This window comes from Scyliorhinus torazame, chromosome 12 (assembly GCF_047496885.1).
Source record: "Scyliorhinus torazame isolate Kashiwa2021f chromosome 12, sScyTor2.1, whole genome shotgun sequence".
NCBI lineage: Eukaryota > Metazoa > Chordata > Chondrichthyes > Carcharhiniformes > Scyliorhinidae > Scyliorhinus > Scyliorhinus torazame.
The window spans coordinates 140,909,987-140,934,786 of record NC_092718.1 but is presented as its reverse complement, the minus strand read 5'-3'; the positions used below and the strand labels follow the sequence as shown (position 1 = coordinate 140,934,786).

The following is a 24,800-nucleotide window of genomic DNA, read 5'->3' as shown; positions in this document are numbered from 1 at the left end:
AGGGGCACAAATATCCTGGGGGGGAGATTTGTTAGTGCTCTTTGGGGGGGTTTAAACTAATGCAGCAGGGGCATGGGAACCTGGATTGTAGTTTTAGGGGACGGGAGAATGAGAGTATAGAGGTCAGGAGCACAGATTTGACTTCGCAGGACGGGGCCAGTGTTCAGGTAAGTGGTTTGAAGTGTGTCTACTTCAATGCCAGGAGTATACGAAATAAGGTTGGGGAACTGGCAGCATGGGTTGGTACCTGGGACTTCGATGTTGTGGCCATTTCGGAGACATGGATAGAGCAGGGACAGGAATGGACGTTGCAGGTTCCGGGGTTTAGGTGTTTTAGTAAGCTCAGAGAAGGAGGCAAAAGAGGGGGAGGTGTGGCGCTGCTAGTCAAGAGCAGTATTACGGTGGCGGAGAGGGTGCTAGATGGGGACTCTTCTTCCGAGGTAGTATGGGCTGAGGTTAGAAACAGGAAAGGAGAGGTCACACTGTTGGGAGTTTTCTATAGGCCTCCAAATAGTTCTAGGGATGTAGAGGAAAGGATGGCGAAGATGATTCTGGATAAGAGCGAAAGTAACAGGGTAGTTATTATGGGAGACTTTAACTTTCCAAATATTGACTGGAAAAGATATAGTTAGAGTACATTAGATGGGTCGTTTTTTGTACAATGTGTGCAGGAGGGTTTCCTGACACAATATGTTGACAGGCCAACAAGAGGCGAGGCCACTTTGGATTTGGTTTTGGGTCATGAACCAGGCCAGGTGTTAGATTTGGAGGTAGGTGAGCACTTTGGGGACAGTGACCACAATTCGGTGACATTTACGTTAATGATGGAAAGGGATAAGTATACCCCGCAGGGAAAGAGTTATAGCTGGGGGAAGGGCAATTATGATGCCATTAGACATGACTTGGGGGGGGGGGGGGGGGGGGGGGGTAGGTTGGAGAAGTAGGCTGCAAGTGTTGGGCACACTGGATATGTGGGGTTTGTTCAAGGAACAGCTACTGCGTGTTCCTGATAAGTACGTACCGGTCAGGCAGGGAGGAAGGCGTCGAGCGAGGGAACCGTGGTTTACCAAAGAAGTGGAATCTCTTGTTAAGAGGAAGAGGGAGGCCTATGTGAAGATGAGGTGTGAAGTTTCAGTTGGGACGCTTGATAGTTACAAGGTAGCGAGGAAGGATCTAAAGAGAGAGCTAAGACGAGCAAGGAGGGGACATGAGAAGTATTTGGCAGGTAGGATCAAGGAAAACCCAAAAGCTTTCTATAGGTATGTCAGGAATAAAAGAATGACTAGGGTAAGAGTAGGACCAGTCAAGGACAGGGATGGGAAGTTGTGTGTGGAGTCTAAAGAGATAGGCGAGATACTAAATGAATATTTTGCGTCAGTATTCAGTCAGGAAAAAGAGAATGTTGTGGAGGAGAATGCTGAGACCCAGGCTATTAGAATAGATGGCATTGAGGTACGTAGGGAAGAGGTGTTGGCAATTCTGGACCGGCTGAAAATAGATAAGTCCCCGGGGCCTGATGGGATTTATCCGAGGATTCTCTGGGAAGCCAGGGAAGAGATTGCTGAGCCTTTGGCTTTGATTTTTATGTCATCATTGGCTACAGGAATAGTGCCAGAGGACTGGAGGATAGCAAATGTGGTCCATTTGTTCAAGAAGGGGAGCAGAGACAACCCCGGCAACTATAGACGGGGGAGCCTCACGTCTGTTGTGGGTAAAGTCTTGGAGGGGATAAAAAGAGACAAGATTTATAATCATCTAGATGGGAATAATATGATCAGGGATAGTCAGCATGGCTTTGTGAAGGGTAGGTCATGCCTCACAAACCTTATCGAGTTCTTTGAGAAGGTGACTGAACAGGTAGACGAGGGGAGAGCAGTTGATGTGGTGTATATGGATTTCAGTAAAGCGTTTGATAAGGTTCCCCACGGTAGGCTATTGCAGAAAATACGGAGGCTGGGGATTGAGGGTGATTTAGAGATGTGGATCAGAAATTGGCTAGCTGAAAGAAGACCGAGGGTGGTGGTTGATGGGAAATGTTCAGAATGGAGTTCAGTTACAAGTGGCGTACCACAAGGATCTGTTCTGGGGCCGTTGCTGTTTGTCATTTTTATAAATGACCTAGAGGAGGTCGCAGAAGGGTGGGTGAGTAAATTTGCAGACGACACTAAAGTCGGTGGTGTTGTCGACAGTGCGGAAGGATGTTGCAGGTTACAGAGGGACATAGATAAGCTGCAGAGCTGGGCTGAGAGGTGGCAAATGGAGTTTAATGTAGAGAAGTGTGAGGTGATTCACTTTGGAAGGAATAACAGGAATGCGGAATATTTGGCGAATGGTAAAGTTCTTGGAAGTGTGGATGAGCAGAGGGATCTCGGTGTCCATGTACATAGATCCCTGAAAGTAGCCACCCAGGTTGATAGGGTTGTGAAGAAGGCCTATGGAGTGTTGGCCTTTATTGGTAGAGGGATTGAGTTCCGGAGTCATGAGGTCATGTTGCAGCTGTACAAAACTCTGGTACGGCCGCATTTGGAGTATTGCGTACAGTTCTGGTCACCTCATTATAGGAAGGACGTGGAAGCTTTGGAACGGGTGCAGAGGAGATTTACCAGGATGTTGCCTGGTATGGAGGGAAAATCTTATGAGGAAAGGCTGATGGACTTGAGGTTGTTTTCGTTAGAGAGAAGAAGGTTAAGAGGAGACTTAATAGAGGCATACAAAATGATCAGGGGGTTAGAACATAGAACATAGAACAATACAGCGCAGTACAGGCCCTTCGGCCCACGATGTTGCACCGAAACAAAAGCCATCTAACCTACACTATGCCATTATCATCCATATGTTTATCCAATAAACTTTTAAATGCCCTCAATGTTGGCGAGTTCACTACTGTAGCAGGTAGGGCATTCCACGGCCTCACTACTCTTTGCGTAAAGAACCTACCTCTGACCTCTGTCCTATATCTATTACCCCTCAGTTTAAAGTTATGTCCCCTCGTGCCAGCCATATCCATCCGCGGGAGAAGGCTCTCACTGTCCACCCTATCCAACCCCCTGATCATTTTGTATGCCTCTATTAAGTCTCCTCTTAACCTTCTTCTCTCCAATGAAAACAACCTCAAGTCCATCAGCCTTTCCTCATAAGATTTTCCCTCCATACCAGGCAACATCCTGGTAAATCTCCTCTGCACCCGCTCCAAAGCCTCCACGTCCTTCCTATAATGTGGTGACCAGAACTGTACGCAATACTCCAAATGCGGCCGTACCAGAGTTCTGTACAGCTGCAACATGACCTCCTGACTCCGGAACTCAATCCCTCTGCCAATAAAGGCCAACACTCCATAGGCCTTCTTCACAACCCTATCAACCTGGGTGGCAACTTTCAGGGATCTATGTACATGGACACCTAGATCCCTCTGCTCATCCACACTTTCAAGAACTTTACCATTAGCCAAATATTCCGCATTCCTGTTATTCCTTCCAAAGTGAATCACCTCACACTTCTCTATATTGAACTCCATTTGCCACCTCTCAGCCCAGCTCTGCAGCTTATCTATATCCCTCTGTAACCTGCTACATCCTTCCACACTATCGACAACACCACCGACTTTAGTATCGTCTGCAAATTTACTCACCCACCCTTCTGCGCCTTCCTCTAGGTCATTGATAAAAATGACAAACAGCAACGGCCCCAGAACAGATCCTTGTGGTACTCCACTTGTGACTGTACTCCATTCTGAACATATCCCATCAACCACCACCCTCTGTCTTCTTTCAGCTAGCCAATTTCTGATCCACATCTCTAAATCACCCTCAATCCCCAGCCTCCGTATTTTTTGCAATAGCCTACCGTGGGGAACCTTATCAAACGCTTGGCTGAAATCCATATACACCACATCAATTGCTCTACCCTCGTCTACCTGTTCAGTCACCTTCTCAAAGAACTCAATAAGGTTTGTGAGGCATGACCTACCCTTCACAAAGCCATGCTGACTATCCCTGATCATATTATTCCTATCTAGATGATTATAAATCTTGTCTCTTTATAATCCCCTCCAAGACTTTACCCACTACAGACGTGAGGCTCACCGGTCTATAGTTGCCGGGGTTGTCTCTGCTCCCCTTTTTGAACAAAGGGACCACATTTGCTGTCCTCCAGTCCTCTGGCACTATTCCTGTAGCCAATGATGACATAAAAATCAAAGCCAAAGGTCCAGCAATCTCTTCCCTGGCCTCCCAGAGAATCCTAGGATAAATCCCATCAGGTCCCGGGGACTTAGGGTGGACAGTGAGAGCCTTCTCCCGCGGATGGAAATGGCTAGCACGAGGTGACATAGCCTTAAACTGAGGGGTAATAGATATAGGACAGAGGTCAGAGGTAGGTTCTTTACGCAAAGAGTAGTGAGGCCGTGGAATGCCCTACCTGCTACAGTAGTGAACTCGCCAACATTGAGGGCATTTAAAAGTTTATTGGATAAGCATATGGATAATGGCATAGTGTAGGTTAGATAGCTTTTGTTTTTTGACTTCCCATGTCGGTGCAACATCGTGGGCCGAAGGGCCTGTACTGCGCTGTATCGTTCTATGTTCTATGTTCTATATGTTCTCCACCTGTACTGACCGACAGTGTCACGTAACCCAGACGTCAGGCCAATGCGTCTGTCACAACACCACCTGTGTTCCGCTGAAGGCAGGCCTCCAGCTCCTTTGCGGCGTGGCGAATGTCTCTCACATCACTGTCGGAGATAGGGCTTTCCGCATTGCCAGGAAGGCCGAATGGGCATTCAGAAGCTGGATGAACTGGGCTACTGGGGGATCCCTGCTTAACCGATATACTGACTGTGATGCTAGTCTGTATACTGACCAAGTATACTACTTTTTTTTTTTAAAAATGGCACAGCGACCAATATTTTGTCCCCTCCATTTCCACGCCAAATCGCTATCGGAACTTTAGTCCCCACCACAGTCCCCTGCCCCTCTGAGTGGACCCAGCACAATCATTTGGTACGTCGGGCAGTCTCGGCAGAATTCTGTGAGAACTGAAAAAAAAACAGGTCCTAGCGCCCAACCAGTACCACGCAGTCGGGTGGGGAATCCTAAGCGTTGTGACACTGGGAGGTGTGGGGGGGGTTCCTTGGCGGCCAGTAATCGGAACTACTTCATCTGTGGCCTCACCATTCTAGGAAACGAAACCTCTCGGGGCAATAACGCAGGAACTGTCCCAACTGCGATGGTTTGCCATGCAGAACCGATATGCCCTTGATTATCTGCTGGCCCATGACGGTGGGGTATGTGCCATAGTAAAGGGAAAGTGTATCATGGGGGTTCAGGACCTAACCGCTAACATCACTACATTTATGGACCGCATACGGGACCACTGAGACGGTATGAATGACCCCGGCTCTTGGGGAAGCTGGGGATTCAGAGGGTGGAAGGACTGGTTGATAAACATGGCCATGTATTTAGCTGTGGCACTCGGCTGCATCTTTGTAGGCCTCGCCATCCTTAAATGCGTGATGGACAAAATGCAGGTCGCACTGGAACAAATAAACGCACCTGGAATCCTGGTGGTTAGGACCCATGAAGGTGCGGCGGACGACGAGGGGCTACAGTGGGAGTTGGAGTTGCAGCGAAGAATCTTCCTGGATGGGGATGAGGGGGAACTCCAAGTACGGGGCACAATTCAGGGGAGTGGATCAATAGTTATCATGAAATGATAAAAGAAGGGAATGAGGAATTGAACTAAAGTAAAGGGCATTAGACGGGGATGACCAGTTAGGATAGTGTAGCGGTATACCCTAATATAGGAAAGCAGAAGATTGGGATAGTGCATTTATAGACATTAATTTGGGTTGCAGGGAATGGACAAAGGGGCTGGGCAAAACATGGCCGGGGGGGGGATGGGTAACCATTAGGACCGGCTCTTTGTGCAAAGGATGCTGCAAAGGATGCTGGGAGAAAGGGCCCCAGGGCTGAGGAATGTATAGTGGGCCTATCAGGATCAGTAATTGTGAAGATCAGGTTATATGGCCAGGTCAAGGAATGTGTGAGAAAGACCTATGAGAATCTTGCATTCGTTACCATTACCTTATTTGGTCGGGTGTATGTGAAACTTGATGCTTCATGAATGTATATGAGAACACATGCTTTGTCTCTCTTTGTTAACTCACTCTGGAGAAGTCGGAGGCTGTGGTCTCTGGTATTTGTCAGGGCGAGCGAGGCTTGCAAGCGGGTTGAAATAAAATAAAGGAATACCTATAAATACGACTCAGCCTTTGACTGAGACCAGACTGAGGGCAGAAAGAACTCAATTTCATCAGTTCCATCCCACCATCAGACTCACCATGGACTAGTCTCCAGAATCGGTTGCATTCTTGGACACACGCATCTCCATCAAGGATGGACATTCAGAAGCTGGATGAACTGGGCTACTGGGGGATCCCTGCTTAACCGATATACTGACTGTGATGCTAGTCTGTATACTGACCAAGGATACTACTTTTTTTTTTTTTAAATAAATGGCACAGCGACCAATATTTTGTCCCCTCCATTTCCACGCCAAATCGCTATCGGAACTTTAGTCCCCACCACAGTCCCCTGCCCCTCTGAGTGGACCCAGCACAATCATTTGGTACGTCGGGAGCCCACGGATAACCACACGATGCTCCAATTCTCCAGCTTCCACCCTAAACACATTAAAGAAGCCATCCCCTGTGGACAAGCCCTCCGTATACACAGGATCTGCTCAGACGAGGAGGAGCATGACAGACATCTACAGACGCTGAAAGATGCCCTCATACGAATGGGTTATGGCGCTCAACTCATCGATCAACAGTTCCAACGCGCCACAGCAAAAAAACGAACCAATCTCCTCAGAAGACAAACACGGGACACAACCAACCCTTCGGCGTCCAGTACTTCCCCGGAGCGGAGAAACTACCACATCTTCTTCGCAGCCTTCAACACGTCATCGATGAAGATGAACATCTTGCCAAGGTCATCCCCACACCCCCACTACTTGCCTTCAAACAACCGCGCAACCTCAAACAAACCATTGTTTGCAGCAAACTACCCAGCCTTCAGAACAGCGACCACGACACCACATAACCCTGCTTTGGCAGTTTCTGCAAGACGTGCCAGATCATCGACATGGGTACTACCATTACACGTGAGGACACCACCCACCAGGTACGTAGTAATACTCGAGTGACTCGGCCAACGTCGTCTACCGCATACGCTGCAGGAAAGGATGTCCAGAAGCGTGGTACATTGGCGAGACAACGCTGCGACAACGGATGAACGTACATCGCGCAACAATCGCCAGGCAGGAATGTTCCCTTCCAGTCGGGGAACACTTCAGCACTCAAGGGCATTCAGCCTCTGATCTCCGGGTAAGCGTTCTCCAAGGCGACCTTCAGGACGTGCGATAACGCAGAATCGCCGAACAGACACTTAGTGCCAAAGCTTTGACAAAGAGTCATGCAAGACAAAACGAAAGCTCTTTTCTCTCCCTGCAGATGCTGCCAGACTTGCTGAGATTTTCCAGCATTTTCTCTTTCGTTTCAGATTCCAGCATCCGCAATAATTTGCTTTTAACTTAGAGCAAAGTTCCGCTCACATGAGTGCGGCCTCAACCGGGACCTTGGATTCATGTCACATTACATTCACCCCCCACCATCTGGCCTGGGCTTGCAAAATCCTGCCAACTGTCCTGGCTTGAGACAATTCACACCTCTTTAACCTGTGATTATCCCTCTCTCCAGTTGCTCCACCTGGACCTGTAAAGACTTAATCACCTGCCAATGCTCGCATTCAAAGTATCGTCTTGCATTTTTGACTTTGTCTATATTTAAGTTTCTGGAACCCACCTCTTCATTCACCTGAGGAAGGAGCAGCGCTCCGAAAGCTAGTGATTCGAAACAAACCTGTTGGACTTTAACCTGGTGTTGTCAGACTTCTTACTGTTACATTTGAGCAAGGGTAATTGAAAAGATTCAATATTAAGTTGGAAAAGAATAAAAATCAGTCGCAGATTAAGATCCCAGACTGGAAAGGGGCAAATTTTAGGGTCTAAAAGGTGAACTGGAGCAGTTTGGTTGGAAACGCATTTTGGGAGATATAACAGTGGATGAAAAATAGGAGATTTTCAAAGGAGAGATGAATATGGTGCAAGCTAGGTACCATAAAACCATAAGACATAGGAGCAGAATTAGGCCACTCAGCCCATTGAGTCTGCTCCACCATTCATTCATAGCTGATATTTTTCTCATCCCCATTCTCCTGCCTTCTCCCCATAACCCCTGATTTCCTTATTAATCAAGAACCTATCTATCTCTGTCTTAAAGACACTTTGTGATTTGGCCTCCACAGCCTTCTGCGGCAAAGAGTTCCACAGATTCACCACCCTCTGGCTGAAGAAATTCCTCCTCATCTCTGTTTTAAAGGACCTTTAGTCTGAGATGGTGTCCTCTGGTTCTAGTTTCTCCTACAAGTGGAAATATCCTTTTCACGTCGACTCTATCCAGGCCTCGCAGTATCCTGTAAGTTTCAATAAGATCCTCCCTCATCCTTCTAAACTCCAACGAGTACAGACCCAGAGTCCTCAACCGTTCATCATCCGACAAGCTCTTCATTTCAGGGATCATTCTTGTGAACCTCCTCTGAATCCTTTCCAGCACATACCTCCTTAGATACGGGGCCCAAAGTTGCTCACAACACTCCAAATGGGGTCTGACCAGAGCCTTATACAGCCTCAGAAGTACATCCTTGGTCTTGTATTCTGGCCCTCTTGATATGAATACTAATATTACATTTGCCTTCTTAACTGCCGACTGAACCTGCACGCTTACCATCAGAGAATCATGAACAAGGACTCCCAGGTCCCTTTGTGCTTCTGATTTCCTCAGCATTTCCCCATTGAGAAAACCATGAGAAATAGATTATAGATTGTACAGTGCAGAAGGGGGCCATTCAGCCCATCGAGTCTGCATTGGCCCTTGGAAAGAGCATCCCACTTAAGCCCACATCTCCACCCCTATTCCTGTAACCCCATCTAACCTTTTTTTTTGGACACCAAGGGCAATTTATCATGGCCAATTCACCTAACCTGCACATCTTTGGACTGTGGGAGGAAACTGGAGCACCCGGAGGAAACCCACGCAGACACGGGGAGAACGTGCAAACTCCACACAGACAGTGACCCAAGCCGGAAATCGAACATGGGACCCTGGAGCTGTGAAGCAACTGTGCTAACCACTCTGCTACCGTGCTGCCCAAATGAATACATGGGCCGATATTCTCCGAAATCCCGGTCAGGTGTTGACACCGTCGTCAAAACCGGCGCGAGTGACGCCGGCATCAACGGGTCTCCAGGCTCAGTCATTCTCCCTTCCTCGGGGGCGAGCATGGCACCGGAGAGCGGCGCTGAAAGCCGGCCATCGTGGGTCTGCGCTGTGCGCCATGGCCGCCGCTTGTCCGCTCATGCATGCCACGGGCCTCCGCGCGACCCTCAGGCAACATGCCAGCGCTCTACAGGGGCCCAGGGCGGAGGAACATAGTCCGCCCCCCGGAATTAGCGTCCCCGCCGATCAGTTGCCCCCGATCGCAGGCCTGGCCACCGTGGAGGTCCCCCCCCCCCCCCCTCGTCCACCGTGGAGGGCCCCCTCGGCCACCGTGGAGGCCCCCCCTGGCCACCGTGGAGGCCCCCCCCCCAGCCCCTCATCAGGATGGCCCCCGCAGCCAGAACGGCAAGATCCAGCCAGGTAGAACCATATGCGAACGACACCGGCGGGACTTAGCAGGCACTCGGCCCGTCGAGCGCGGAGAATCACCGCGGTGGCCGCTTTCAACAGCCCCCGACCAGCGCCGCAGCGACCGCACCGGCGCAATTGCCGCCGATTCTTCGGGATTCGCGCACCCCCCCTCCACCCACCGGCGATTCTCCGATCCGGCGCGGGCTCGGAGAATCCCGCTCATGGTATCCAAAGCTAGAGTACCCTGGATGACTAAGACTAAATGATACAATAAGAAAGAAAAAAAGATGCATGCCAAAATAATAATAGCAATAGAAATCAGGAAGAGTATCTCAAATACAGGAGAGAGGGACCTCTCAAGTGCATAATTCTCGAACGGTGGCCAGGCAAGTTCAAACTGTTGTTAAGAAGGTTGATAGCATTCTTGGGTTTATAAATAGGGGCATAGAGTATAAAAGCAGGGAAGTGATGCTACATCTCTACAAATCATTGGTCACACCACATTTGAGTATTAAAGAAAATGAGCCAGGAATGACACTGAATCAGTAACCGTATCCAGAAAGTGTTAATCATATCCCCATAAACGGGGATAAATCCTCACAAAAAGAAGATCCAGCTGCCAAGGATGAAACAGAACAATTGAGACGTTTGATTGGACAGTTCAACTAGCTGTGCACTCACTAGACCTGATGATCGCATGGCATGTTAGAGCTAAGTACCATGAGGAATGTATGTTTTGGTTGAGGAAATTCTTCAAGAAAATAAAATCCTAAAAAAGTTACTTTTGGAAAGATGTATGCTCAAGTTGGGTCAGCCAGGAGATATGAGGTTGGAAATTTTTAGTGATGCCTCACAAGCCAATCTCCCGGATGGATACTCTAGCCCAGCAGGGTTTATCATACTCTTTGTGGAACAAAATGAGAACTGTAGTCCACTAGCTTCAGAGGCCAAGAAAATAAAAAGAGTCATAAAAAGCATATTAGCTGCGGGAACATTTCCATTGGTAGAAGCACTGAGTATGTGGGCTTAATTGTCCAAAATATTGTCAGAACCTTTATATAAGTGCAATGTGAGAAAAAGTTTACCCATAAAATGTTATGTTGACAATTGGTCTCTTTGGGGCAATGTTCATTCTACAAAGAATGCAGCTAAAAGAAAACTTGAAGTGGTCAGCTATGAAACCAACAGAAAGCACTTAACATTCTTTGACGTGGTCCAGGAGCTGTCAATCAGAGCTTATTGTGTATAAACATAAGAACTAGGAGCAGGAGTAGGCCATCTGGCCCCTCGAGCCTGCTCCATCATTCAATGAGATCATGGCTGATCTTTTGTGGACTGAGCTCCACTTTCCGGCCCGAACACCATAACCCTTAATCCCTTTATTCTTCAAAAACTATCTATCTTTATCTTAAAACATTTAATGAAGGAGCCTCAACTGCTTCACTGGGCAAGGAATTCCATAGATTCACAATCCTTTGGGTGAAGAAGTTCCTCCTAAACTCAGTCCTAAATCTACTTCCCTTTATTTTGAGGCTATGCCCCCTAGTTCTCAAAATTGAAATAGTTCTCTAAATATGGTGGTTAGTTTCACTGCTGACTACTTCAAGGCCAAACAAGTGTGAAGGGAGATGAATGGAACAATGCAGACAGTTGTGTGTGTGTGGAAGCAGTCAATCATAGCCTTGGAAATGCAACTTTACAGAGAAATGAATGAATGGCTTGCAGATCTGAGGGGATTTAATCTCAGATGATGAGGTTTTCACTTTCCAGGAATTGATAGGTGCTGCTTTCCGTGCCTGAGCCAGCAGGTGTGTTCCAGAGGAATTTTAAAGCAGTGATTTTTGCCACTGTCTCTGTCTGGACTACCTTCGAGCTTCAGATAGAGGTCGCTCTTCTGGGGGTCTTCCAGGCAAGGGTCTCTCTTATGGGTGTCTCTGGTGGGGGTCTCTTTAATTAGGTGATCTCTGGTGGCGGGGGTGGTCACCCCCACACTGTGGGGGAGTGGGGCGGGAGTGAATTGCGTTGTGTGGGTGAGGGGGGCCCAGCTGCCAGACCTCGCTATCGGGCCCTAGGGAATCCCTCACAATCCTCACCAAGCATAAATCTGTACGGCAAAAGATTTGGACTTGCTTCCTGATTTGCGCTCCCAGCATGAGCGCAAATCAAATGCGATTCAGCTCTTGCGGGAGAACATGGGGCTCGATTCTCTGATTTTTGAGGGTATGACACAGTCATACGATGAAAAAGCCAGCGCCGCCCCCGCACTAATGGTCTGCCCGGTGGGGGGGCTAGCAGCCACGCCACGTAAAACCCCTGGCGTTCCCGACATAAACGGTCGGAGAATTGCCGGGTCCGAGGCCGCGCATGCGCACGGCTACGACCTGCAGCAGTCGTGACCAACAACCTGACACCGGCCGCATGCGGATCCTGCCTGCCAGATAATTCCCCTCTGTAACCCCCCTCGCCATTGGAAGTCGACCCATCAGGGGCAGAGCATCGGGGGAGGGCCTTCAGATCACGATCTGAGGCCGTCCCAACGGCGTATTCACCGATGATGTCGTTTTGAATGGGGCAGAGCATCCGAAAACAGGCACCGCCTCCGATTTTGGCATCAAAAGGGATTCTCCGCCCAATCACCGAATACAACTTTGGCGGCAGCAAGCGGAGAATCCCGCCCAGAGTCTCCCAAACAGAGAATCCAGGTCCTTATGTGATCATTTGTGTTTCTTTTATAATGTATATTTGGTAAAGGAATTACGGGAGTCATAGGTGTACAAATGTGGCATTTACTTTTGTTGAGATACAAAAGAATGCTTTTTTTTTTCTTTCAAAACTTAAGGAAAAGTGGGGGATTCTATCAATGTGCTGTTAATCACCATGTATGACAATTGTCTTTTTAAGGGGATTGCTAGTCAAATATGTGACATTGCTTATCCGATAAATACAGACAGCAGGATGAGGGGTTATTGTGCGTTAGGAGCTGTATAGAAGTGTCGCACAAAAAGCCAAGCTTGAACCTCAGAGACCAGACTGGATTGATACTTCCACCATAGCCCCTGGTTGTGAGTGACAACCCGCACTGCACACTCGCACTGCACACAGTAATTACTGATAAATACCATCTCCATTTAAATGTTCTTACCTCACTAAACTAGAACAATGTCCAGGCCAATGACAGCCCTGATAAATACGTTGAAGCAGACCGACAGATCCGTTCTGGACATGGCAGGACACAATCTTGGACACAGTGTAGGGACACCAATTTCTGTAGGAACATAAACATTCACCACTTAATGATGGTTCACATTCTCAAATGGCCTCCTCCCTTGTCTGTTTAGTCTCATAGAAACTCATTATGCTACTCCCTAATTTAATGATTGGAATTCAGTGAAACATTCTCTTCTCATCGCTACAATATCATTGCCCAGACTCTCTCTCCCTCAGGGGTCCAGTCAGACATTGATCTTTACAATCTGATGGCATAATCGTTCTTTCTATCATTCCAGTTTTATTAAACCATATACTGAAACTATCTCAATGTTCTGGGTTTATCTCCTGCAGAAAAATGGCAGGGTGTAACCACAATTCCTGCCATGAGGCCTGCGTAGATTAGTACGCAGCAATCCACTGTCCCGCTCCTCGTACATTCACTCACATGAATGAATGAACAAATGAATGAAATGAATATTGCTTGTCACAAGTAGGCTTCAAATGAAGTTACTGTGAAAAGCCCCTAGTCGCCACATTCCGGCGCCTGTTCAGGGAGGCTGGTACGGGAATTGAACCGTGCTGCTGGCCTGCCTTGGTCTGCTTTAAAAGCCAGCTATTTAGCCCAGTGTGCTAAACCAGCCCCTAAACATTTGAAAGTACATGCACTGTGTCTGAAATCAAAATGCTTGCTGATGTTCAATGGCAAATTTCACACAGGAAAATTGGCCATCATGCCTTTCAGCTCTGGGTGGATGTGCAGAATTCAACAGCAAAGACTAGAAACCAGCGCAGAAACCCATGTCAATTTCCACAACCTCCTGGCCATTCAGCTTCCCTGGGGCTAAAGTGGGAGTTGAAGAGCTGTGTATAAGAGGTGCATAAATCAGAGGCTTCCCCCTTACCCCATCAACTTTGACAGGATGAATGGTATAAGTAAGGAGTGGGTGCTTCTTGCCATGAGACTTTCAGGTAGAATTTATCCTGCTGCAAATTTCATTAAACAATTCACCATGCAGATCCTGTGATCTTATTATTCTCTCACTGGATGTGGACGAAATCAACATTTAATACCTATCCCAAATTTCCCTTGAGATGGTAGTGGTGAGCTGCCTTCTTGAGCCGCTGCAGTCCATGTGGTGTAGGTACAACCACAGAGCTGATAGGGAAGCAGATTTTTTTTTGACCCAGCAACAGTGAAGGAACGGCACTATATTTCCAAGTCAGGGTGGCTAGTGACTTGGAGGGGAACAAACAAACAAAGAACAAAGAAATGTACAGCACAGGAACAGGCCCTTCGGCCCTCCAAGCCCGTGCCGACCATGCTGCCCGACTAAACTACAATCTTCTACACTTCCTGGGTCCGTATCCCTCTATTCCCATCCTATTCATGCATTTGTCAAGATGCCCCTTAAATGTCACTATCGTCCCTGCTTCCACCACCTCCTCCGGTAGCGAGTTCCAGGCACCCACTACCCTCTGCGTAAAAAACTTGCCTCGTACATCTACTCTAAACCTTGCCCCTCTCACCTTAAACCTATGCCCCCTAGTAATTGACCCCTCTACCCTGGGGAAAAGCCTCTGACTATCCACTCTGTCTATGTCCCTCATAATTTTGTAGACCTTTATCAGGTCTCCCCTCAACCTCCTTCGTTCCAGTGAGAACAAACCGAGTTTATTCAACCGCTCCTCATAGCTAATGCCCTCCATACCAGGCAACATTCTGGTAAATCTCTTCTGCACCCTCTCTAAAGCCTCCACGTCCTTCTGGTAGTGTGGCGACCAGAATTGAACACTATACTCCAAGTGTGGCCTAACTAAGGTTCTATACAGCTGCAACATGACTTGCCAATTCTTATACTCAATGCCCCGGCCAATGAAGGCAAGCATGCCGTATGCCTTCTTGACTACCTTCTCCACCTGTGTTGCCCCTTTCAGTGACCTGTACTCCTAGATCTCTTTGACTTGCAATACTCTTGAGGGTTCTACCATTCACTGTATATTCCCTACCTGCATTAGACCTTCCAAAATGCATTACCTCACATTTGTCCGGATTAAACTCCATCTGCCATCTCTCCGCCCAAGTCTCCAAACAATCTAAATCCTGCTGTATCCTCTGACAGTCCTCATCGCTATCCGCAATTCCACCAACCTTTGTGTCATCTGCAAACTTACTAATCAGACCAGTTACATTTTCCTCCAAATCATTTATATATACTACAAACAGCAAAGGTCCCAACACTGATCCCTGCGGAACACCACTCGTCACAGCCCTCCAATTAGAAAAGCATCCCTCGATTGCTACTCGCTGCCTTCTGTGACCTAGCCAGTTCTTTTCATAGAATTTTCATAGAATTTACAGTGCAGAAGGAGGCCATTCGGCCCATCGAGTCTGCACCAGCTCTTGGAAAGAGCATCCTACCCAAGTTCAGCACCTCCATCCTATCCCCATAACCCCAGTAACCCCACCCAACACTAAAGGGCAATTTTGGACACTAAGGGCAATTTATCATGACCAATCCACCTAACCCGCACATCTTTGGACTGTTCTGTATCCGCCTTGCCAGCTCACCCCTGATCCCGTGTGACTTCACCTTTTGTACTAGTCTACCATGAAGGACCTTGTCAAAGGCCTTACTGAAGTCCATATGGACAACATCCACTGCCCTACCTGCATCAATCATCTTAGTGACCTCCTCAAAAAAATCTCTCAAGTTAGTGAGACACGACCTCCCCTTCACAAAACCATGCTGCCTCTCACTAATACGTCCATTTGCTTCCAAATGGGAGTAGATCCTGTCTCGAAGAATTCTCTCTAGTAATTTCCCTACCACTGAAGTAAGGCTCACCGGCCTGTAGTTCCCTGGATTATCCTTGCTACCCTTCTTAAACAGAGGAACAACATTGGCTATTCTCCAGTCCTCCGGGACATCCCCTGAAGACAGTGAGGATCCAAAGATTTCTGTCAAGGCCTCAGCAATTTCCTCTCCAACCTCCTTCAGTATTCTGGGGTAGATCCCATCAGGCCCTGGGGACTTATCTACCTTAATATTTTTTAAGACACCCAACACCTCGTCTTTTTGGATCTCAATGTAACCCAGGCTATCCACACACCCTTCTCCAGACTCAACATCTATCAATTCCTTCTCTTTGGTGAATACTGATGCAAAGTATTCATTTAGTACCTCGCCCATTTCCTCTGGCTCCACACATAGATTCCCTTGCCTATCCTTCAGTGGGCCAACCCTTTCCCTGGCTACCCTCTTGCTTTTTATGTACTTGTAAAAAGCCTTGGGATTTTCCTTAACCCTATTTGCCAATGACTTTTCGTGACCCCTTCTAGCCCTCCTGACTCCTTGCTCAAGTTCCTTCCTACTTTCCTTATATTCCACGCAGGCTTCGTCTGTTCCCAGCCTTTTAGCCCTGACAAATGCCTCCTTTTTCTTTTTGACGAGGCCTACAATATCTCTCGTTATCCAAGGTTCCCGAAAATTGCCGTATTTATCCTTCTTCCTCACAGGAACATGCCGGTCCTGAATTCCTTTCAACTGACACTTGAAAGCCTCCCACAAGTTAGATGTTGATTTGCCCTCAAACCTCCGCCCCCAATCTATGTTCTTCAGTTCCCTCCTAATATTGTTATGATTAGCCTTCCCCCAATTTAGCACATTCATCCTAGAACCACTCTTATCCTTGTCCACCAGTACTTTAAAACTTACTGAATTGTGGTCACTGTTACCGAAATGCTCCCCTACTGAAACACCTACCACATGGCCGGGCTCATTCCCCAATACCAGGTCCAGTACCGCCCCTTCCCTAGTTGGACTGTCTACATATTGTTTTAAGAAGCCCTCCTGGATGCTCCTTACAAACTCCGCCCCGTCTAAGCCCCTGGCACTAAGTGAGTCCCAGTCAATATTGGGGAAGTTGAAGTCTCCCTTCACCACAACCCTGTTGTTTTTACTCTTTTCCAAAATCTGTCTACCTATCTGCTCCTCTATCTCCCGCTGGCTGTTGGGAGGCCTGTAGTAAACCCCAACATTGTGACTGCACCCTTCTTATTCCTGATCTCTGCCCATATAGCCTCACTGCCCTCTGAGGTGTCCTCCCGCAGTACAGCTGTGATATTCTCCCGAACCAGTAGCGCAACTCCGCCTCCCCTTTTACATCCCCCTCTATCCCACCTGAAACATCTAAATCCTGGAACGTTTAGCTGCCAATCCTGCCCTTCCCTCAACCAGGTCTCTGTAATGGCAACAACATCATAGTTTCAAGTACTAAAACAAGCTCTAAGTTCATCTGCCTTACCCGTAATACTTCTTGCATTAAAACATATGCACTTCAGGCCACCAGACCCGCTGTGTTCAGCAACTTCTCCCTGTCTGCTCTGCCTCAGAGCCACGCTGTCCCTATTCCCTAGTTCTCCCTCAATGCTCTCACCTTCTGACCTATTGCTCCCGTGCCCACCCCCCTGCCATACTAGTTTAAACCCTCCCGTGTGACACTAGCAAACCTCGCGGCCAGGATATTTATGCCTCTCCAGTTTAGATGCAACCCGTCCTTCTTATATAGGTCACACCTGCCCCGGAAGAGCTCCCAGTGGTCCAGATAACGGAAACCCTCCCTCCTACACCAGCTGTTTAGCCACGTGTTTAAGCTGCTCTATCTTCCTATTTCTAGTCTCACTGGCACGTGGCACAGGGAGTAATCCCGAGATTACAACCCTAGAGGTCCTGTCTTTTAACTTTCTGTCTTGTAGGTGGTGGTGTATCCAGCAGCCAGAACACCAGCCCCCGCCCGAGACTCAGGACACACTGGAGCTCGGGTCGGAGGATGACACAGACTCGGACATTCCGTCACAGCTGTCTCCTGCACCTACCACCATCCCAGAAACAACCACCTTGGTTGGATACACTAATAAAGAGGCTCCTGGAGCACTATCTGGTACACACCACACATCGCATCCGGTACAGCAGGTGGAGGTCGGAGCAGCCGAGGGGCCGGACGGTCGGAGGGCAGGCCAGCCCCAGGAACATCTGGAACATCCAGTCCCAGCCACAGTGCAGATGTAGTCAGAGACCCAGGGACCACTAGAGGGAGGAGTCCATCTGCGTGCAGGACCAGGGGGTGGTGCCAGTCATGAGTGCCATCCAGGCCGACACCGCACGGGTTGCGTCCGCGTGGAGGCATTGGGGGCAACGGTTTTGGCTATCGATCAGCATGTCCAAGACCGGTCTCCAGATGCCTTCATCATCTAGCTTCATTCCTGCTTCAATCGATGTCCACATTTCCGCTCGAGTACAGTCGCCTTGCATTGCCTGTAGGTTGAGAGTTAGACTGATTGCTCCCAGTCTGCATGCTTGGTTCATCTCGAGGAGCGCACTGTGAGGCAGCACCTTTGGCTGCCTTGTTGGCTGGAGCATTTCCCTGTGCTTCTGTAGTTTTTTCAAAATGGCCTCTAGTAAATGTCGTACCTCCTTCCCATTTTGGATAGGTGTACCTGCGGCTATGAGAGATCCTCTTCTCCGGCATAATTGGCCAAAATCATGAGCAACTCCAAAGCTGTATTTTGAGTTTGTAGAGATGTCTGTCCTTTTGCTATCCGGCATGCCTCTGCCAGGGCACATAACTCAGCTCCGTTGTGGCCTGACCCGCGATCAGGGCCCACCGATCAGCGGGCCGGCCTCTCGGGCTGGGGGCCTCCTTTCTTCCACGCCGGCCCAGACACAACATGGCGTAGGGCTAAAGGGGCCGGTGCATGCGTGCGTTGGCACCGGTGCCATTGCGCATGCGCGGACCCCGCGGCGCCCAGTTGACGCCGGGATCAGCGGTTGGAGTGGCGTGGGCCACTCCAGTGCCGTGCTGGCCCCCCATGAGGGCCAGAATTGTTGATCCTGAGGCCATGTTGAGAAAGGCGACGGCGTTTCCAACGGCGTCAACACTTAGCCTCAGGATCAGAGAATCCCACTCAATATTTAGAAAATTTGAAATTTAACTATTGCCGTACAAAGCCATTAATCTCACACAATCACCGGACCCTCGTCTTTTATTTGAAAAATAAGAGATCCTACAGTCTTCATCTCAACACATATGGTTCTAGTTCTATCTCTGTTAGTTATGATCTTGCTCTTGCCATTGTGCCCACTAACCTTTCGTTCCAAATGTTTCTCAAAATCTGACAGCCTGAAAAGTACAACTCTGCCAATCCTGTCCTGCCTGCAGCCATATTTCATAAATTTCCTCACTCCTAATCATTGCCCCCGATTTTTTAAATATGTAGCTAAATGATTTTGTTATTCTGTTTCAGGCAATTTATTTTTAGATATGCCATTCTTACTTTCTTTAACCTCTGCTGCTCCCAGACATTTGTCAGCTTTATCTCTTTTCCTACCTTTGCTCCCAAGTCTTCCATTTAGGCTGCAATAACAGTCCCAGACTGGATAACTCTGGTAAACGTGCTAGCACAGGGCTGGGTGGCTTCCAGTTTCTATGACACTGACAAACGCAACTCAGGCAGGAGGTCTGGTGGCACAGTGCCAGTCACGTTTTGAGTTTTGATACGGTTAATAGAGAAAGGAAAGGCTTCACAGCACCAGGTTCGATTCCCCGCTGGGTCACTGTCTGTGCGGAGTCTGCACGTTCTCCCAGTGTCTGTGTGGGTTTCTTCTGGGTGCTCCGGTTTCCTCACTGATGCACGATCAATTGCACAGAGACGAGAGTTGAATACAACTGAGGCTTTATTACTCTAAGATGTGTGGCCTCCTTTCGCAGCTGGCGAAATGGGGTGCACATATTGAAACTCCACCTACTGGGTGGAGCCAGCAGGCAGGGACTACCCCCATACCTGTAGTACAGGGCCTTACCACACATCTCCTAATATATACAATAGTGGTGATTACCACATTCACCCCCTGTTAAAATTGAGTCCGGCGGGGGTGGTGGAGAACTATATATAGAGCAAGTTTAATATACAGAAGCGAAAAAATATATATTTCTTTTTGAAATCCAGTACAAGGTGGTTTCATAGTCCCGAACCAATTATAGATTTAGCCGGTCCGGGGCCTTGATGTGGCATTGGGAGCGACGCAGTGGTGGCGGCGATTCCCGTGTTAGTCTGGTACTCGGTGACTCCGAGAGCATGCCAAAATCCTCTTCATCCTCGGGCGTGGGCAGGGGGAGGACGGGTGGTCCTGGGTGGGTTGCTGCTGGGTGCGCCGGGGGAGGGGCGGGTGGAGCCGGGCCGGAGGGGTGTGTGTGTGTGTGGAACTTGCTGGTGCCAGATCCCTGAGGGAGACAGTATCCTAGCGGCCGTCTGGGTACACTATGTAGGCATACTGGGGGTTAGCGTGGAGTAACTGCACCCTTTCAACCAACGGGTCTGCCTTGTGGAGTCGGACGTGCCTACAGAGGAGTACGGGTCCTGGAGCTGCGAGCCAAGTCGGGAGCAACACCCCGGATGTGGACTTCCTGGGGAAGGCAAAGAGATGTTCATGGGCTGTGTCGTTAGTGGCGGTGCATAGTAGCGACTGAATGGAGTGCAGTGCATCGGGGAGGACCTCCTGCCAGCGGGAAGCCAGGAGACTTCTGGACCGTAGGGCCAGTTGGACGGCCCTCCAAGCCCTCCCGTTCTCCCTCTCCACCTGCCCGTTTCCCCGGGGGTTATAGCTAGTCGTCCTGCTGGAGGCGATACCCCTGCTGAGCAGGAACCGACACAGCGCATCACTCATGAATGAGGATCTCCTGTCACTGTGGACATAGGCAGGGAAGCCGAACAGAGCGAAGATTGTGTTGAGGGCTTTGATGACGGTGGCAGACGTCATTTCGGGGCATGGGATGGCGAAGGGGAATCTGGGGTACTCAGCGACCACACTGAGGAAATAGGTGTTACTGTCAGTGGAGGGGAGGGGCCCATTGAAATCCACGCTGAGGCGTTCAAAGGGGCGGGAGGCCTTCACCAGACGCGCGCGGTCCGGCTGGTAGAAGTGCGGTTTGCACTCCGCACAGACCTGGCAGTCCATGGTGATTGTCCTGACTTCCTCGTTGGAGTAGGGCAGATTGCAGGCCTTTATGAAATGGTACAACCGTGTGACTCCCGGGTGATAAAGGTTATCGTGCAGGGTCCGGAGTCGGGCCACCTGTGCGCTGGCACGTGTACCTCGGGATAGGGCATCTGGGGACTCATTGAGCTCGCCGGGGCGATACAAAATCTCGTAGTTGTAGGTGGAGAGCTCGATCCTCCACCTCAAGATTTTATCATTTTTGATCTTACCCCGCTGTGTGTTATTGAACATGAAGGCTACCGACCGTTGGACAGTGAGGAGAGTGAATCTCCTGCCGGCCAGGTAATGCCTCTGATGCCGCACAGCTTCAACGATGGCTTGGGCCTCTTGTTCGACTAATGAGTGCCGAATTGCGGAGGCAGGAAGGGTGCGGGAAAAGAATGCCACGGGTCTGCCTGCCTGATTGAGCGTGGCGGTTAGGGCGACGTCTGATGCGTAGCTATCCACTTGAAAGGCCACATCTCGTCTACTGCGTGCTTCGCGCCCTTGATGATATCGGCTCTCATACGGTTGAAGGCATGTTGGGCCTTGGCCGTCAGGGGGAAAAGGGTGGACTGGATGAGTGGGCGGGCCTTGTCCACGTAGTTTGGGACCCACTGGGCGTAGTATGAAAAGAACCCCAGGCAGCGTTTGAGGGCCTTGGGGCAGTAGGAAGGGGGAGCTCCATGAGGGGACGCATGCGGTCGGGATCGGGCCCCAGAACTCTGTTCTGGACCACATAGCCATATTCGTGCTGAATACGCACTTCTCCTTGTTATAGGTGAGGTTTAGGAGAGGGCGGTATGGAGAAATTTGGCAAGGTTGGCATCGTGGCACAGGATATTTTATTACACACAAACACACTTCAAGTTTCTGCCAAGAGACAGTAGCCAAGAAAATGCAGGAGTGTCAGTCTGGGCTCGAGTCTGGACTGTGGCCAGGATACCCTGCTGAGCCAGAGGTGAGAAAACCCCACTAATCCATAATGAATACGTGGTCAGTGGACATTGCATTCACAACAAAACCAGACAATGGTTTTCAGGGAATCTCAAATAATCAATGCAAGCAAATGTAGTAAGTTGACTCCACCAGTTAGGTACAAACAATGAACATTTATTTACACAACATGCTATGTACTGACTGGTGCAGTTATGATGCTTTCAGTCTCCCTCCGGATTCGAACTGGGCAAAATCCCACGCTCTGCTCGGCAGTTCCTGCATGTTAACTATCAATTGCACAAGAAGACACATGATCTTTCAGACGATCGCCCCTTAAAGGAGTCAGTTACTCCATCCTTCCCCCTCTAATTTCAACAATTAATATTTCTAATCAATCCATCAAAAAATCAGTCTCTTGTGGCTTCCTCTTCCTTGTAGAGCAGCACAACTCCTCCAACTGGGCTTCTTCTGTTGGGGTACTTCCTGCAGACACAGCTTAGCTCATCTTTCCTGGCGTGGTCTGGCTTCAGGTCTTCAGAAATCCTCTCATCCTACCAACCACTAATATCTTGTATATTATATAACAGCGAGTATCCGCTTGTCCACAATTTTATTTGTTGTGTCGACACCGGCAAAGTGTCTAAAAAATTCAGCACATTCATGACGTTTTGTGATACTGAGGGGGGTTCTCTGGCAGTGGAAGATGACTAAGGGCATCATTGCTGGCCATCTATGCCCCAGGTCAGTGTTCAAGCGTCTATTCATAACCGGATAAGATCAATGCCCAGTGCTGAATCCTGACACTTTTGTAAAGTGCCTCTCAAACCCATCATCTATTCTGTGAGATAAAACTGTCCTAACTCTGTATGCGAGGTGTCACACGTTAGCACACATTTGTTCGACGGGGGGTGGGAGGTGGGGAGGGAGGGCTCAGGAGAGGTCAGTAAAGTTTTCAGACCACGTAATAGAACAAAGAGTATAGAAGGTGGCAGGAATCGAACCTCAGGCAGAGCAAAAAAGGTAACAAGTATGAGAAGGGAGGTGGTCAATGCAGGACTGAGGGTATTGTACCTAAATGCACGCAGTATACGGAACAAGGTAAATGAGCTTGTTGCGCACATTGAAATTGGCCAGTACAATGTTGTGGGCATCACAGAGACATGGCTGGAAGGGGATCAGGGCTGAAATCTAAATATACAAGGACATGTGTCCTATCAAAAGGACAGGCAGATGGATAGAGGGGGTGGGGTTGCCTTGTTAGTAAGAAATGAAATGAAATGAAATGGATACCAAGAAACGATATAGGATTGTAAGGTGTGGAATCTGTGCGGATAGAGTTGAAGAATCGCAAAGGAAAAAGACGCTGGTGGGAATTATGCACAGGCCCCTGAGCAGTAATAATAATAATAATCTTTATGGGGGTCACAAGTAGGCAATGAAGGTACTGTGAAAATTCCCTAATCGCCACAGGGCCTATTCACTGAGGGCAAATTCAGGCTGTTCAATTCACTTTAACAAGCACATCTTTCGGGACTTCCCAGAATCATAGAATTTACAGTGCAGAAGGAGGCCATTCGGCTCATCAGGTCTGCATCGGCCCTTGGAAAGAGCACCCTACGCCTCAACCCTATCGCCGCAACCCAATAACGCCACCTAAACTTTTGGAAGCTAAGGGGCAATTTAGCATGGCCAATCCACCTAACCTGCACAATCTTTGGACTGTGAGAGGAAACCAGAGCACCCGGAGGAAACCCACGCAAACATGGGGAGAAAGTGCAAGCTCCACACAGACAGTCACCTGAGGCCGGAATTGAACCTGGAACTGTGAGGTAGCAGTGCTAACCACTATGCCAACTTGTGGAAGAAAACCAGAGCACCCAGAGGAAACCCACGCAGACAATGTGCAGACCCAAGCTGGGAGTCGAACCCGGATCTCTGGCGCTGTAAAGCAACAGTGGTAATCACTGTGCTACCGTGCTGTAGGAGTCAGGATGTGAGGCAGAAAATAAATCAGGAATTAGAAAAGGCAGATAAGAAAGGCAATATTACAACGATTATGGGCGTCACAATTTGCAGGTAGACTGGGAAAATCAGGTTGGTAGTGGATCCAATCAGATTAGGTGGATTGGCCATGATAAATTGCCCTTAGTGACTGTTATAACCTGTCTGCTTAACATTGTAAGAAGCGTTCTCCAAGGCGGTCTTCAGGACGCGCGACAACGCAGAATCGCCGAGCAAAAGCTGACAGCCAAGTTCCGCACACATGAGTCCGGCCTCAACCGGGACCTGGGATTCATGTCGCATTACATTCATCCCCCACCATCTGGCCTGCGAAATCCTACCAACTGTCCTGGCTTGACACAATTCACACCTCTTTAACCTGGGGTTACCCCATCTCTGGATCTGTAAAGATTTAATCACCTGCTAATGCTCGCATTCCAAGCATTGTCTGGCATCTTTGAATCTGTCTATATATATATATATATATATATATATATATGTTTCTGGAACATACCTCTTCATTCACCCGAGGAAGGAGCAGCGCTCCGAAAGCTAGTGACATCGAAACAAACCTGTTGGACTTTAACCTGGTGTTGTAAAACTTCTTCCTGTGCTCACCCCAGTCCAACGCTGGCATCTCCACATCATGCTTAACATTGGCTGGGGACTAATGACAATCCCACAATCTTGTGGGAGTATGAGCTTCCCCAATGAGGGGGGGGCGGAGAAATCATTAGCAGACTCCCTGTATAAATAAAGCTGGCCAGTTTGGAACCAGCAGGAAGGAGTGAGCAGCAAACAAAAGTGGTCATATTGCTCACCGCCTGCGGCCCTCATACATTTGGGGTGATTGGGAGCCTATGTACCCA

At 48.8% G+C, this 24,800-nt stretch overlaps 1 protein-coding gene across 3 annotated transcripts in view; it reads right to left on the bottom strand.

The window, feature by feature from the left end:
* The window catches only part of LOC140386627 (collagen alpha-1(XXVI) chain-like), a 472,629-nt gene that overhangs the window by 412,158 nt on the left and 35,671 nt on the right, over positions 1-24,800 (bottom strand). For 2 of the 3 annotated variants that reach the window (XM_072469109.1, XM_072469110.1), the window contains exon 2: positions 12,888-13,010. The exons of the other annotated variant lie outside the window; for it this stretch is intronic. In XM_072469109.1, coding sequence (XP_072325210.1) covers positions 12,888-13,010 — 123 coding nt within the window. The remainder of the gene's footprint in view (positions 1-12,887; positions 13,011-24,800) is intronic. 3 annotated transcript variants of the gene reach the window in all.